We start from the raw sequence: 16918 nt of genomic DNA, 5'->3' as shown, positions 1-16918 counted from the left end.
TCCAATTATAGGTAGCCAAAAGGATGGGGGCTGCAAGGAGGACACACAGAACTTTAGGGACCACGCTGGTCAGGAAAGAACTGAGTTCTCAGGTTCGCTGACTTCTCAAAGAAACAGACATCCCCCAAAAGTGTTCTCTTTGCTTAAAACTTAGAAAAATAGATAATCAAAAGAAAAACAACTGAAGTGATTTCTACTAAAACATTAAAGAGTTATAAAAATCAATTCAGAAGTCAAAAAATATTCAATATTATTTTTGATCCTTAACCTAAAAAGCTATCACTTAAAAAGCACAATCATTAGCAATCAAGTATTGCTTTCCAACTACAAAAGACTCACACATGAATCTGGTGCCCTGCAGCTGATGACTATCCAAAGCCAAAGAAAGGCATGAACCTACCAGAACCTACCACCCAAGTGGCAAGTCAGGTTCACTCAGCTGAAAGATTTAGTGTTTCTCTCACCAGAAAGTCCCTTACTTTAAAAAAAAAAAAAAAATCTTTAAAATGTCCAAGAAATTATATACTCCAAGATCTCCAAGGTTATAAAATACTTCATGTGCAATTTAGAGTAATACATCTTATGAATAAAAGAACTCAGAGAAGTTCAAATACAATGTTTCACATCAGGCATCATGATACAGCCTGCTTATTCCTTAAAAGATTACCAAATCAAAACCTAAGGATCATGTCTGAGCTCAGAAGGGAAGACAACAAAATCAGCTGCTACTATCATGTACACCATGTATGACACCAGTAACATCTGTATTATATCAGCAACATCCCAGGCATTGAACCAGGCACTGCACATTCACAAAAGCACTGCAGGGAAGGTAGGTATTATTATCCTTATGTTATAGTTAAGGAACATCAGACTCAGAAATTAAGTAATTTTCCCAAGCTCAACCAGACAGTTAACTGTCAGAGTTGACAGTACAATCATTTTTGTTAAAACAGATCAGGAGAGTTCAACACATAACCAGTTCTACCAAAACACTAAGGTCCTGTGGCTAATTATCCCCTTCATGCTCTGTAAACTAGGTCACAAGCGTCATTCATGACCTTCTTGTTCATGAAGGGCAGGCATTTCCTCTTATTCACTGCTATCCTTCCCAATCCCCTGTGGCTGGTACATAGCAGCTTCTCAGTAAATTTGCTTAAAGGGACAGCACTTAATAAGTTTCCAATCTACTACTTAGGCAAAATACCAAGAATAGTAGTCTTTAGACTTCTCATATTCAGTATCACTTTCCCTAGTAAACTTTGAAGCCATATACGCAAGCATTTAACCATAGCTTCCATTGCCATAAGTACTTTACAATTTCAGTAATGTTTTCTAAAGACCCCTTAATTAATGGTCGCAGGCTAGAATAAAACAATATAAAGGTAACTTTCTCAAAACTCGTAAGAGATGACAGTTCTGCATAGATATGTAAATAACAAGTGGTAATCTTACTGGGGAAGCTCTTCATGAGTAAGAAGCTATTATTAGCTGCTCGCTATGTCCTAACTCCTGCTAAGAGAAAATATACAAAATCATTTCCTTAATTTGCCAGTAACACATTTACTTGTTTATAACTTTTGTACCAGTCACAGCTTAAGCTAAAGGAAAAGCCCACTAATTTTAATTCCTAGAATAATTCCAGAAGTATATTGTCTTATGTCAAATGCCTTCACAGAAATAAAAAAAAAAACCCTAAATTTTATTTCTACTGCTAGAATTATTTAAGGAATGTAATTTTTTTTTTTGAGAGAGAGAGAATGTCTTGCTTTGTTGCCCAGGCTGGAGTGCAATGGTGCGATCTCAGCTCACTGCAACCTCTGCCTCCTGGGTTCAAGTGATCCTCCCACCTCAGACTCCCTAGTAGCTGGGACTACAGGCATCCACCACCAGGCCGGGCTAATTTTTGTATTTTTAGTAGAGACAGGGTTTCACCATGTTGGCCAGGCTGGTCTCGAACTCCTGACCTCAAGTAATTCGCCTGCCTCGGCCCAATGTAATTTTCTTAATGAAAGCAAATTAAGATGGGATCCAAAACAAATGTATTTGGTTTCATTTCTTAACATGGCATCTTTACTAGCAAATTTTAGTGTTTTTTACAGATATATTGATTCTTAGGCATATTTCCTAATAATCTTTTAATGACCTAAAATAATCTCGGTCCTCTGCCATTAAATGTGTGTTAGAGTTGACTATAATAAAATTTCACATCCATAATGACAACAAAAATTTGGCAATTTACACTAAGCCCCTAAGTCAAAATAAACAATACAGGTACATAATGGATAGATTCCAACAGACAACTTAGTGTACTACAAAAAATATCCATTTATGAGACAGTCCAGCAGGGTCCACAGCTTGACCTTCATCCTATTTTCTTTTTCCCCTTCTTGAACTTTGAAAACAAAAACCAATGGCACTTGGAGGCACAACTTGGCACTTCTGACCTTACTCTTTCAATCAGCATGTGGTTGTGTTATAATAAAAATATATTTGGTCTCTGTCCCTTATTTCCTGGCACTGATCTCCTAAATTCTTGGAATTTCCTGAGTGGAGTGTCTTTCGTAATTCATAAGGAGCTCCTTTAAACCATACCAGAGTTTATACTAACGAGGGTATTCATTGTGGGCCCCTTTATTGCTTCAGGATGGGGGCTCATCACAGAGGAACCAACCGACTTATTAGAGGTTGGAACATTCAGCCCCAAAGGGAAAGGGAGAGGTACTGGAGACTGAGCTCAATCACATGACCAATGACTTCAATCATGCCTATATAATGAGATCCCAAATAAAAACCATTAACAACAGGGTTTGGCGAGCTCCCAGGTTGATGATCACCTCAACGCGCTGGGTGAGAGGCATGCCCAGAAAGGGAAGGGAAGCTCTGCACTGGCCCTAGTTTTGTTTTTTGCCATATGCTTCTTTTCCACTGGCTGTTACCAAGCTGTATCCTTTATAATAAAACTGACTGTAATTATAGTGCTTTCTGGAGTGCTGTGAGTCATTATAACAAATTATCCAACTTAAGGGAGCACAGGGTAATGGAAACGCTTGAATCTGTGGTTGGCTGGGTAGAAGTACAGGTACACTGAGGACTATTTCCAACTAGCTGTCTTTTGGCACTGGGACCTTAACTTTAATTTGTGGGGTCTGTACTGTCAACCCAAAAGGAAGAGGATGAAGCACAAAATATGATTTAAAGAGTTTACCCGAGCCAAAGCAAAGATAGCTGCCGAAAAGACTTAGACCCAAGTAACCTTGGATATGAGCTCCACTTGGCCTTTGTTATGTGAAGGTTTGTATTTAAAGGTTTCAAAAAAGCGGGGTGGGGAGACAGAGAGTAGGTTGATACAAAGTTGTTAGAAATTCTCACTGATTTACAGAAATAGCATTGATTAGTGACTGGCCAGACACTTTTAAGCTACAGGTGTGGATTATACTGTCTGGTGCAGCTTTATTAGGTTAATGTACAGCTACTTGTGCCAACAGCAAGCACTTTCAAGAGGTGAACACAGCGCAAAGTGGGAGCAGGATGTGACTGCTGACGCATCTTAATGTCTCTCTGGGTCTTATAATTTAAAAGGACTCATTCCTCAGATAAAAGTTCTTTTCTCAATAGTAATTCTGGGTAGTTCCTGTCAGAATTGAAGGACTATGCCTTTAACTTGTGAGGTCTGAGCTAACTCAGGTAGTTAGCATCAGAATCCAATGGAATTACAGGGCACCTAATTGGTGTCAGAAAAAATGTTGATGGAAAACAACAGTGGTAAACCCTTCTTGAAAACAAAAAGCCAAAAAAAAGATAAATTAGCTTCCTTTTAATTTTACAGTTAAATTGTGTAATTCCATATTCATTTATTCAACAAATATTTTCTGGACACCTACAATACAGCAAGATAAGAGGAGGCGGCAATATTAAAAAGGGTGGGCAGGGCAGGCTCCACTGAAAAACTGACCAATGTCAGGGGCACTGGAAGGTGATGAGGAGAGTGGGAAGGGAACATCTGATGAGACACAGAGGATCTGCCACGCCAAAGCATTTAGGCAGGAGATATTTGGTGGGCCTGGGATGAGCCACGAAGCCGCCGTGGGAAAGAACGCCGGGTGAATGAGGCCAGAGTGGTGACAAGTGGCCCACATCACTTAGGATCTCATGTACTACTGTAAGTACTTTGATTCTTAGCCTGAGTGAAATGGGACACTAAATGCAGGGTTCTCAGGAGCAAATCTGATTTACTAAAGAACCACTTCAGTATCCTGGAAGCCAAATTTTAAAAGTGTTACAAGGAGATAAACATGGTAAGTGTTATCAAATGACGCTGACAGGTTAGGAGAAGAACTGAGAATGGACCATTAAAATTAACACTATATGGCCAGGCATGGTGGCTCACGCCTGTAATCCCAGCACTTTGAGAAGCCGAGACAGGCGGACCTCCTGAGGTCAGGAGTTCGAGACCAGCCTGGCCAACATGGTGAAACCCCGTCTCTACTAAAGATACAAAAATTAGCTGGGCATGGTGGTGGGCACCTGTAATCCCAGCTAACCGGGAGGCTGAGGCAGGAGAATCGCTTGAACCCAGAAAGCAGAGGTTGCAGTGAGCCGAAATCGTGCTATTGCTCTCCGGCCTGGGCAACAAGAGCAAGACTCTGTCTTAAAAAATAATAATAATAATAAAAAAAGCAATATCTACATCACAGTAGCCCTGACAAGTGCAGGTTTTTTGGGTCTTGTTTTGTTTTGAGACAGAGTCCAGCTCTGTTGCCCAGCCTGGAGTGCAGTAACACAATCCGACTTCTAGACTCAGTGATCCTCCTGCCTCAGCCTCCCAGGCATGGGAGGTTAGGACTACAAGTATGCGCCACCATGCCCAACTAATTATATTTTTGTAGAGACTGAGGAAAGTGAAAATCACCTGGTGACCACTGGACAGTTCCTGGAGACAAAAACTCCTTATCTAAGGAATTTAGAAGGGAGCAAAGTCTACCCGGTGACTAACAAATAGGCCACCAGGAGGCAAAACTCCTTATCTGGGGAAAATTAGAAGGAATTAAACTTCCCTAGTATCTAAAGTCGGCATCTGGCTCTTGGCCTCTTTCAACTTTTATAAGTAATTTCTATACATCTCTGGAATGCCATACTGAAACTCAAGTGATGGGGTTTCAAGTTCCCATGTTAGCCAGGCTGATCTTGAACTCCTGACCTCAAGTGATCCGCCCATCGCCACCTCCCAAAGTGCTGGGATTACAGGCATGAGCCACAGTGCCCGGTGGAGAAATATTTTTAAAGATAAAAGAAATAACAGTTTGCTTCTATGCTTAAGGATATGATCCAGTAGAGGAGGGGCAAATGATGATGCAGGAAAGAGGGGAGAACTGGTAAAGTGATGACCTTGAGTAGATTTAACCAGAGTTGTGGTATTGTCAAACAAATACAAAGAAATATGAGAAGGGCCAAGGAACTAAAAATGTGTACAAGGAGTGAATATGATTGGCCATGGAATCTCAGCTGACTAAGAGGAAAGAGACAGAACAGCATGCAGGTGAAGGGCCATGTTGAAGTACCATCAATGCTAGGGAACTGAAGAATTCTTGGCATCTTGTTATCAGAGCGAGTTACAGGGAATGACAGGAAGTAGTGATTAAATAGTGGTAAATAGAAAACAGATTGTGGATGGATTATATATTATTCATAATTATAAGGTATAGGGCGTAATCATGGGAATGAGTAGGTGAAGATGAAGTTGGGTGCAAGACGAGATGAATGGAGAAGAGCTCAAGAAACTGAGAGGCAACAATGTGAAAAATCATCTAGATGCATACTTAAATCACTAAGAGTTTAGACAAGAGTACTATATCCATTCAAATTGCTGGGAAATAAGGGAGAATTACAGTAACAATGAAGGGCAGAGAATGTTGTCACAAGATTCAAAATTATAGGGCTTTAGGAAAACTGAAGGTGTGGCTAGAAGCAGTATGGAGGAGCACCACCATGAGTTTCCTGGTATATGAAGCCTGTGGGTGAAACAACAGCCACCACTTGAGAAGCCTAACAAAGCAGTGCTGTTAGGAGAGAACCAGATTTCTTTCAGATCAAGGTAAAGGGAACCAAAGTTGAATCAGTGCAAAGCATTTACTGTTTTTCTGGCATATGTACTGTGTAGGTTCACCAAGAACTAACTACAAGTTCTACAGCATCAACAATGAATTTAAATTCTTTTTTTTTTTTAATGACTGGCAAAGGAAACATCATTATTCATTATTGAAATGAAAATTAAAACCACTAGACAGCCACTAGAATGGCTAAAATGAAAAGACTGACCTTAGCAAGTGTTGGTGAGACTGTGAAGCAACAGGAATCTTCATACACTGTTGATGTAAATGTAAATGTCACACTGGCTTTGGAAACAGTTTGGCAGTTTCTTGAATATTAAGCATAGACCTACCATATGATCCAGCCACTCCTCTCCTAGGTGGAACAGAATACACCCAAGGGAAATTGAAGCCTATGTTCATACAAAGAATTGTACACTAATGTTCACAGCACCTTTATCTGTAACAGCCCCACTGGAAATAGCCCACATGTTCATCAACAAATGAATGGATATGTAAATCGTGGTATACAGATAACAACATGAATGAATCACAAAATTATACTACATGAAAGAAGAGTCACATTTCTTCCCTCAAAACATACTGAGTCCATTTATATAAAATTTAGAAAATGCAAATTAATCTATAATGACAGAAAGCAGAGCACTGTTTGCTTGGGGATGGGAAAGAGGGTAGCAGGAAAGAAGGGGTTACAAAGGGACAGGAGGACACTTTTAGAAGTGATGGATGCATTCATTGCCTTGATTGTGGGGATAGCTTCACAGGCATACACACAGGTCAAAATTTATCAAATTGTATCCTTTTTAAAATGTGCATTTATTATATGTCACTTTCATCTCAATAAAGCTGAAAAAAAAGAGTGGGAAGCTCTAAAAAGAAATGAGCCATCAAGTCACAAAAAGACACGGAGGAACCTAAAATGCATACTGTAAGTTGAAGAAGTCAATCTGAAAAGGTTACATGGTGTGTGGTTCCAACTATATGACATTCCAGAAAAGGCAAAACTATGCAGATAGTAAGTAAAAAGATTAGGGTTTCCCAGGTTTGGAGAGAGGGATAAATAGGCGGAACACAGAGGATACTTATGGCAGAGAAACTATTCTGTTATACTACAATGGTAGATACATAAAATGCATTTGTCAAAACCCATAGGATGTACAACACCAAGAGTGAACACTAATGTTAACGATGGCCTTTGAGCAGTATTGATGTGCCAGTGGTGGTTTATCTATTGTAACAAATATACCATTGTGGTGGGGGAAGGCAGTGTGTGGTGAGCAAGGAGGACGTGGAAACTCACTGTATTTTCTTGCTGATATTTTAAAAACTTTTTAAAAATTGTAAAATGTACACAACACAAAATTTACCATTTTAAAGCATTTTTAAGCGCACAGTTCAGTGGTATCAAATACATTCACATTGTTGCACAACCATCACCACCACCCATCTCCAGAACTTTTTCACCATCCCATACTGAAACTCTTTTCCACTCAATTTTGCTCTGAAGGTAAAACAGCTCTTAAAAAGTCTATCAATTTTTAAAAACCTAAGTAGGGCACATGAATCTACATAGACAAAAAGAATAAGAGAGATGTCAACAGCAATAAAATTTTGAAAGCTGTAAAGCAGATAAAACAAACAAAACAACTTAAAAGACCAAACAGATAAAAAAAACTTATACTAACAAAAAGCATACTTAGATCCATTCACATTTCAAATTTCTCCTAAAACTACAAAATGATGTAGCTTCTCACTTGTCAGCTCAGACAAAATGAAAAGGGCTGATGTTTCCAGTAAAATCCTCTTTCTGGCACCCACACTCACCTGGCTTTCCTGCTACCCCTCTGGCCGCTCTGCCAGTTGCTCCTCTACCCAACAATTAAAGGCCAAACTTCAAGGCTCAGGGTACACATTTTTTCCTTCTTGCCCAATATTCTCCCCTAAAGTGATTTAATCCACACTTACAGCTTTAATTAAGAGATATTCAAATAGATATCTCCAGTTTTGACTCCTCTTCTGAACTCTAGACTGTCAACTTCACATTTCCTCTTGATTTTTCAATACCACTCGGATTTGATGTCCCCCAAACTACACTCATGACACATCCAGCTTCCTTCCACAGCAGATCTTCTTTCAGTGTTCCAATATCAGTGGTTTATACCCTCTTCAGTGTATTTGCTTAAGTTAAAAACCTAAAAGTCAACTCCCCCACATACCAACCATCAAAATATGCCGATTGTATATACCATTTTGAGTCCACCCACTTGTCTTCATATTCTTCAGCACCTCCTAGTCTAAAGTACCATTATCTTCCTTCTGAATTACTACAAATTTCTTTCTAACTAACTATCCCTCATCACCCTGGCCTCTTCCAATTCATTTTATACCTGCAGCCAGAATATTTTTCAAAATGTAAATCCAATTTGTTAATCCCCCCACCCCCCGCCAAAGCCTTCAACTGCTTCTTATAGCCCTTAGATTATGTCTTTTTTTTTGAGATGGAATCTCGCTCTGTCGCCCAGGCTGGAGTGCAATGGCACAATCTCGGCTCACTGCAACCTCCACTTTCCCGGTTCAAGCAATTCTCCCGCCTCAGCCTCCCTAGTAGCTGGGATTACAGGCGTGCGCCACCGTGCCCGGCTAATTTTTGTACTTTTGTAAAGACGGAGTTTCACCATGTTGGTCAGGCTGGTCTTGAACTCCTGACCTCAGGTGATCCACCCGCCTCGGCCTCCCAGAGTGCTGGGATTACAGGCGTGAGCCACCGCACCCGGCCTCTTACAGCTCTTAGAATAAAGACACGGCTCTGCATTGTCTGGATCCATCTACCTTTTCATCCTGATCTGTACCATGCCCACCCTCTGTGCAGTAACCACTCGCACCTTTCCTTTCCATAGCAGTGCTCACCATATTCCACCATCCTGCAGGGCCTTTGATTAAGCTCTTCTCTCCGTGAAGAAATCTGTGACTTTTAGATTTAAATTACCTTTACTTCGTCGGGTAAAATGTTCATGACCTCCTAAACTGAGTTAAAAATATACCTTGTGTAAACTTTCATAACATTGTGTACTTCTCTGTACCACTTGTTACAACAGCAGTTTTGTTCTCTTAATTAAAATGTTTTCCCCACTTACGAACCTCCTGAGGGTGGACACCATGTCTATGTGGCTGGTAGTTTTATCAGCCATGCTGGACACAAAGTAGCCATCCAATAAATACCAAATTGACAAAGAAAGAATCAATGTTGGTGAGGTTGTATACATCATACAACTATTTAAAATAGATACTGTGTAACAATATGGATAAATCTCACAGACATTATGTTGAATTTAAGACAAACACAAGAGTACATACTGTATGATTCTACTTACAAGACATTCAAGAACAGGCAAAACTAATTAATGGCACTGAAGTCAGAATCATGGCTATCTTTGGCATAGCGGTATTGAGTAGCCAGGAGCTGGAAATGTTCTGTATCTCAATCTGAGTGGAGGTTACAGAACATACGCAAAACATACATGCAAAATTATCACTCTTTGTAGAATGCTCTTGTGTGTGTGACATATCTCAACAAAAGGGAAAAAAAGGAAGGCATTCTAGGAAGAAAGAAAGATTGAAAACTAAGTATCGATAAAAAATATGCCCATAAGACTTTGGTAAATGAAAAGACCACTTTGCAGAACACAATGTATATTATGATCTTGTTTACTTCAATTCATGAAAAAAATTTTTCAAAATTTACATTGACATACTGTATTTATGGGTACAAAACTGATGTTATGATATATGTATACAATGTGGACACATTAAATCAAGCTAATTAGTATCCATTGCCTCAAATTTTTATGTTTTATGGTGAGAACATTTGAAATCTGCTCCCTCAGAATTGCAAAATACACATTAACTATGGTCACCATGCTTTGAAATAAATCTCAAAAAAATGTATTCCTCCTAACAGAAACTTCATGCCCTCTGACTATCATCTCCCCATTCCCCTCAGCCCCCCGCCTCTGGTAAACACCATTCTACTCTCTGCTTCTATGAGTTCAATTGTTTTAGATTCCACATAAGTGAGATGGTATTTGTCCTTCTGTGCCTGGCTTATTTACTTAGCACAATGTCCTTCAGGTTTGTCCACATTGTTGAAAATGACAGAATTTCCTTCTTTGGGGACATGAGCACGTTGTTTTATGCCTTTAATCTCAGCACTGTGACAGGCCAAGGCAGGAGGATTGCTTGAGCCCAGGAGTTCAAGACCAGCCTGGGCCACACAGTGAGACCCCATCTCTACAAAAAAAAAAAGGCTGGGTGTGTGTGTGCCTGTGCTCCCAGAAGCTACTAGGGAGACTATGGTGGGAGGATCGTCTGAGCCTGGGAGTTTGAGGCTGCAGTGAGCCCTGGTCAATCCACTGCACTCCAGCCTAAGTGACAGACTGAGACCCTGTCTCGATCAATCAATTAATAAAGGCTGAACAGTATTTCATTGTGTACATATACACCACATCTTTCTCATCCATCCATTCGCTAATACGCACTTATGCTGCTTCCACAAATTGGGTACCTTGAATAATGCTGCAAGAAATGTGGAAGTGCAGGTATCTCTTCAACATACCAGTTTCAAATCCTTTGGCTATATACACAAAACTGGGATTGCTGGATCATATGGTAATTCTATTTTTAGCTTTTTGTACAGTTTTCCATAATGGCTGTACTAATTTACATTCCCAAAAACAGTGTACAAGGGTTCCCTCTGCTCCACATCCTCACCAACACTTATCTTTCATCTTTTTGATAACAGCCATTCTGATAGGTGTGAGGTGACACCTCATTGTGGTTTTAATTTATATTTCCCTGGTGATCAGTGATGAGCATTTTTTCATATGCCTGTTAACCATCTGTATATCTTCTTTTGAAAATGTTTATTCAGGTCCTTCATGCTTTTTTAAATTCAGTTATCTGTTCTCTTGATATTCAGGTGCTTAAGTTTCTTACACACACTGGATAGTAACCTCTTATTAGATGTATAGCTTGCAAATATTTTCTCCCAATCTGTAGTTTGTCTCTTTACTCTGTTGCTTGTTTCCTTTGTCATGCAAAAGTTTTTAGTTTGATGTAATCCCATTTGTCTGTTTTTGCTTTTGTTGCCTGTTTTGGGGTCAAATTCAAAAAATCATCCCCCAGACCAATATCAAGAAGTTCTCCCCCTATGTTTCCTTCCAGTAGTTTTTCAAATTCAGGAGGTATGTTTAAGTCTTTAATCCATTCTGAATTGATTTTTGCATGTGGGGTGAGACAAGGGTCTAACTTTATTCTTCTGCATGTGGATATCCACTTTTCCCAACACCCTTTACTGAAGAGATTTGTCCTTTTCTCATTGGGTGTTTGTGGCACCTTTGTGGAAAATCAACTGACTATAGATGTATGGCTTCATTTCGGGAATTTCTATACTGTTCCAATGGTCAATGTGTCTATTTTTATGCCAGCACTGTGTTTTAATTACCACAGCTTTGCAATAGAGTTTAAAATCAGGTAGTGAGATTTCTCCAGCTTTGTTCTTTTTGCTCATGATTGCTTTGGCTATTTGGGGTCTTATGTCATTTCATATGAATTTTAGGTTTGTTTCTTATTTCTGTGAAAAAGGTTATTGGAGTTTTTATAGGGAATGCATTGAATCTGCAAATCACTTTCGGTAGTATGGACATTTTAACAATAATTCTTCTAATCTATGAACACAGAGTATCTTTCCTTTATTGGAGACTTCAACTTCTTTCATCAATGTTTTACAGTTTTCAATGTACGGATCTTTCACCTTGTTGGTTAAATGTATTCCTATGTATTTTATTTTACTTGGTAGCTATTACAAATGAGATTGTTTTCTTGATTTCTTTTTCAGATAGTTTGTTGTTAGTACGTAGAAACACTACTGATTTTTGTAGATTGATTTTGTATCCTGCAACTTTACTACATTCATTTACCAGGTCTAATCATTTTTTTCTGGAGTCTTTATGGCTTTTTGTATGTAACGTCACATTATCAGGAAACAGTGATAATTTCACATCTTCCTTTCCGATTTAGACACCTTTTACTTTTTTTTTTTTTTTTTGCCTCATGGCTCTGGTAAAGACTGTTGAACAGAAGTGGCAGAGTCAACATCCTTGTCTGGTTCCTGAAATCTTGTTTTGATGAAAGTATATGTATATATACTTTCTTTCTTCTGGTTTCTCTAAGTGATAAAGATCCTACTCAAACTAGCTTAGGCAAAAAAATCATGTATTGAACTATACCTGTAAAGTTCACTTAGCTAGGCCCACACTCCCAAATAATTTTTATTAAGAACTTCTAGAGTGAAACTCTCTAGACAATGGGAAAGCTAAAATTAGGGCACCACTCAGAGGGTACCATGAAAATGACAAGATGACTCTTCTCAGAGTGCTCAAACCAGGGCAGGCCAGGTTTCCAACGAGCCTTCTTGAGCTTCATTAAAAAACCTGTGTGCCTATATATCTGGAAAAATGTACCATGCATTTTAAGTTATAGAAGAAAGTAAAAAGAAGCTGTAGTGTTCAAACACGAGTCCCCAGTTCTAAAGGCAAAGAGACAGATAATCTGAAATGTTGGCATCTGAGCTCTATGGCAACTCTATGTAGCTAATTGCAAAGAAAACCAATAATTCATTTAATAATGACACTGATTTTCAACAGAAATGCAGGGCAACCCAGCTAGTGACATGTAAATCTTTTAAAATCATCAGGCTGACAAGTGTTCAGGGCTTCAAAATATAAAAGTATCTGCAAATTACAACAAACCCAATGACTTCTTAAATTCACACAGAATCCTTTATTTTAAAAAATTCCTAGGTCAAAAGTTGATAGTCATATAATATCAATTTCATAACTATTATGTTTTCAAAGTACTTAGAAGAATTGGGTATGTTTTATATATCCCAAACAAATACTCCTTCCTTTAGTCACTCAACAAACATAAACACCCACAATGCGTATTAAACTAGGAGGAACTGCTGATTTTGATCATTTTGACCTATAAAGAAGAGCAATTTCATATGGTTCAACACAAAACCAGGCATTCGCCTGTTGCTTGGATACAACAGTGAAAACAAATCCCTGGCTCCACGTGGAGTTTACATTCTGTGTATATGTGTTTGGGGATGTTGGGGCAGATGAATGAACAACCAAATATATGGTATATCAGATGGTGTTACAAACTTGAAAGAAGAACACAAAACCTTAACGGGGATAGAAAGTATAATGGAATTGTCGTTGCTATTTTATATGGGTACTCAGGGCAGGTGCCACTGATGAGATGGTATTTCAGCAAAATCCTAAAGAAAAATGGAGTAAGCGTCTTAGATACCCCTGTAACAGAAAAATCTGGGCACTAACAAGAAAATTTCTGCCAAGCATATGCCAAAAAATACAAGAACAAATAATTCTGCTAAAACCATTAGAGTACTAACACAATCACAGCCCTTATTAAACTTGCAACCCAATCTATACCTAATAAGTACATTCCATCAAAACTAGTGCTGCTGCCACCTACAACTCTTACTCTACACACGTTTCATGTAAGTACTTTTTTAATCCATGTTTTCAACCTAACAAATATCCATATATAAGAATACACATAAAGATAAGCAATTTATTCTTACATCTTTTGAAGAACCTGGGCCATCACAACCCCATTCGTTAAATCTTCCACGGTCTGGCATGGTGCATCCACATTAAATGTCTGGATCTGAAAGGAAAAAAAGGGGGGGAAAGAGATTCTGTGGTTACCTATGTAGAAAATTTCTTAGGCTTTTTTTTTTTTTTTTTTTTGAGACGGAGTCTAGCCCTGTCACCCAGGCTGGAGTGCAATGGCCCCATCTCGGCTCACTGCAACCTCCACCTCCCAGGTTCAAGGGATTCTCCTGCCTCAGCCTCCCAAGTAGCTGGGATTACAGGAACGCACCACCATGCTCTGCTAATTTTCTGTATCTTTAGTAGATACAGGGTTTCACTATGTTGGCCAGGCTGGTCTTGTACTCCTGACCTCAGGTGATGTGCCCACCTCGGCCTCCCAAAGTGCTGGGATTACAGTTGTGAGCCACTGCACCTGGCTGAAAATTTCTTAGGCTTTTTTTTTTTTTTGGTGATTATCTCATCTTAGGGATTGGAATAAATTTTAAAAAGAAGTCTAATTGGAAACTTTTGCCTTTAAGGGAAATGTCCTGCCAAGTATTACTGTAATTTTTCCCCACTGGTAAAAGAGAAATCGTGGTGGATACTGAGTGGCTTCCCAGCATCCATTCTACTCACACAAGATCAGTCTATGAAAATCACGGCACCTTCATCCCCTCTACCAGTGACTGACTCAGGGACACACAGGGAAAAGACAATTTGGACTAAAGAGAGATAAGGAGATGCTTCTGGGAAAAAAAAGCCAATCTCCTGTTGATTTAAGTATGCTGCCTCCATTACTGTGAGCAGTCATCTCATGACTACAAAGGCAATCATCTGAAGATTAGGCCAATGCAGTGAAAGGCAGAGAGAAGAGCTAGAAAGAACTATATCCCCTCCACCATAGCACCCCCCTCACAAAAAAAAAAACAACAGGAAAAAAAAAAAAAAAAAGAACTATGTCTTTAAGGTAAAAACTGAACTACTGAATTTAAAAATCTTGATGCCTCCCGGTATGTGAGATGAATTCATTTATTGTTTACATCTGGTGAGGCTGCAGTTTCTGTTACTCAGAGGCCAAATATCTTTATACAGATGTAGAAGTCACACTTAGATAGGTTAGTTATTCACTTCATTTTGATTTCAAATATATTCTGAAACTTTGTACTAATCAACATGATGTAGCCAAGAAATGTGCTTTTCCTAACAGCATAAATTGTCTCTCAAAGTAAGAAAATGTAGCTGAGCCAGCAATGATTATACCCAGTAGTGTACTCAGGATTTAGAAGGAAATCAATCCCTGAGAACAGACAGACACAGGCCATCCTCTCACAGAACTTACAACTAGGAAAAATGAAACAGTATGATAGAAGTGTCAACAGCAGGCATAAAGATGAGAAGTGAGAGTGGGATGCAATCTAGGTATGAAGAGCAGCTTGATACAGATTGGGTAGGGGTAAGAATTGGAGGAAGAAACAAAACAGGGGAAAATTAAAACGGTGAAAGACAGGGCAAAAAACTGAAGAATTAACATGTAAAACCTTAGAAGCCACATTAGGACCTTATTCTATGAATAAAGTAAGCAAAGGATTTGAACCAGGAGAGTGAGCCATGAGGTTTGCATTGTATTAATATAAGATGTGGCCGGGGGCGGTGGCTCATGCCTGTAATCCCAGCACTTTGGGAGGCCGAGTCGGGTGGATCACGAGGTCAGGAGATCAAGACCATCCTGGCTAACACAGTGAAATCCTGTCTCTTCACTAAAAATACAAAAAATTAACCAGGCGTGATGGCACACACCTGTAGTCCAAGCTACACTGGAGGCTGATGCAGGAGAATCGCTTGAACACGGGAGGCGGAGGTTGCAGTGAGCCAAGATCACGCCACTGCACTCCAGCCTGGGAGACAGCGCGAGACTCCGTCTCAACAAAAAAAAAAAAAAAAAAAAAAAAAAAAGATCATACCGGCTGCAGTATGAAGGAAGGAATGGAGGGAAAGAGACAGGAAGACCCATTTGAATAGGTTTATACACTAACACGGATGAAGCTAAACTCAGTACTGACAATGAGAATATTGGGAATAACACTCAGGTGACCATATGTCTTCACACATATTTTTATTTATTGGGTTAGAAAAGAAGTAAAACTGCTAGGTCAGAAAGTGTATGAACATTTTACGGTTTTTGATAAAACTGTCAAACTGCCCTAAACACATACTGTAGCAATTTATTCTCTTACTAACGGTGGGTGAGTGGCCACTTCTCCGCACCGTATCATTTATCAAATCTTTTTTTTGTTTTATTTTTCAGACGGAGTCTCGCTCTGTCGCCCAGGCTGGAGTGCAGTGGCTCGATATCGGCTCACTGCAAGCTCCGCCTCCCGGGTTCACGCCATTCTCCTGCCTCAGCTTCCCGAGTAGCTGGGACTACAGGCGCCCGCTACCACGCCCGGCTAACTTTTTTGTATTTTAAGTAGAGACGGGGTTTCACCGTGTTGGCCGGGATGGTCTCACCTCCTGACCTCGTGATCCGCCCGCCTCGGCCTCCCAAAGTGCTGGGATTACAGGCGTGAGCCACCACGCCCGACCTCATTTATCAAATCTTTAAAAGACAACTATTGGCCGGGTACGGTGGCTCATGTCTGTAATCCTAGCACTTTGGGAGGCCGAAGAGGGTGGATCATGAGGTCAGGAGATGAGACCATCCTGGCCAACACGGTGAAACCCCGTCTCTACTAAAAATACAAAAAATTAGTCGGGCGCCGTCGCAGGCACCAGTAGTCCCAGCTACTCCGGAGGCTGAAGCAGGAGAATGGCGGGAACCCGGGAGGCGGAGCTTGCAGTGAGCCGAGATCGCGCCACTGCACTCCAACCTGGGCGACAGAGCGAGACTCCGTCTCAAAAAAAAAAAAAAAAGACAACTATTAACAGTACAGTCAGTAGCTTCTTCATATATAATACAGGAGAGTCTTGCAGGTAGAGACAGTTATGGTGGTAGAGGCCCAGGGAATTATCTTAAAGATACTCACTCATAGCAAGTTTTTACTTAAGTGTCTATTTGGGAAAGGTGATAAGAGAATCCTTCCAAGCTACCCTGACACAAACCTAATACCTGGTAGAGGTGCAATAAATGAT

General features: G+C 39.8%; 1 protein-coding gene across 7 annotated transcripts in view; it reads right to left on the bottom strand.

The window, feature by feature from the left end:
- Positions 1-16918, bottom strand: part of HOOK3 (hook microtubule tethering protein 3) — a 147683-nt gene that overhangs the window by 124535 nt on the left and 6230 nt on the right. For all 7 annotated transcript variants that reach the window (XR_008527882.2, XM_002819053.6, XM_054561529.2 and 4 more), the window contains one exon: positions 13777-13862. Coding sequence is in view for 6 of the 7 variants with exons in the window: in XM_002819053.6 (XP_002819099.1) it covers positions 13777-13862 (86 nt within the window). In the remaining variant the exon portion in view is untranslated. The remainder of the gene's footprint in view (positions 1-13776; positions 13863-16918) is intronic.

Source organism: Pongo abelii, chromosome 7, assembly GCF_028885655.2.
Source record: "Pongo abelii isolate AG06213 chromosome 7, NHGRI_mPonAbe1-v2.0_pri, whole genome shotgun sequence".
In the NCBI taxonomy this organism is placed as follows: domain Eukaryota; kingdom Metazoa; phylum Chordata; class Mammalia; order Primates; family Hominidae; genus Pongo; species Pongo abelii.
This window is presented reverse-complemented; position numbering and strand designations above follow the sequence as displayed.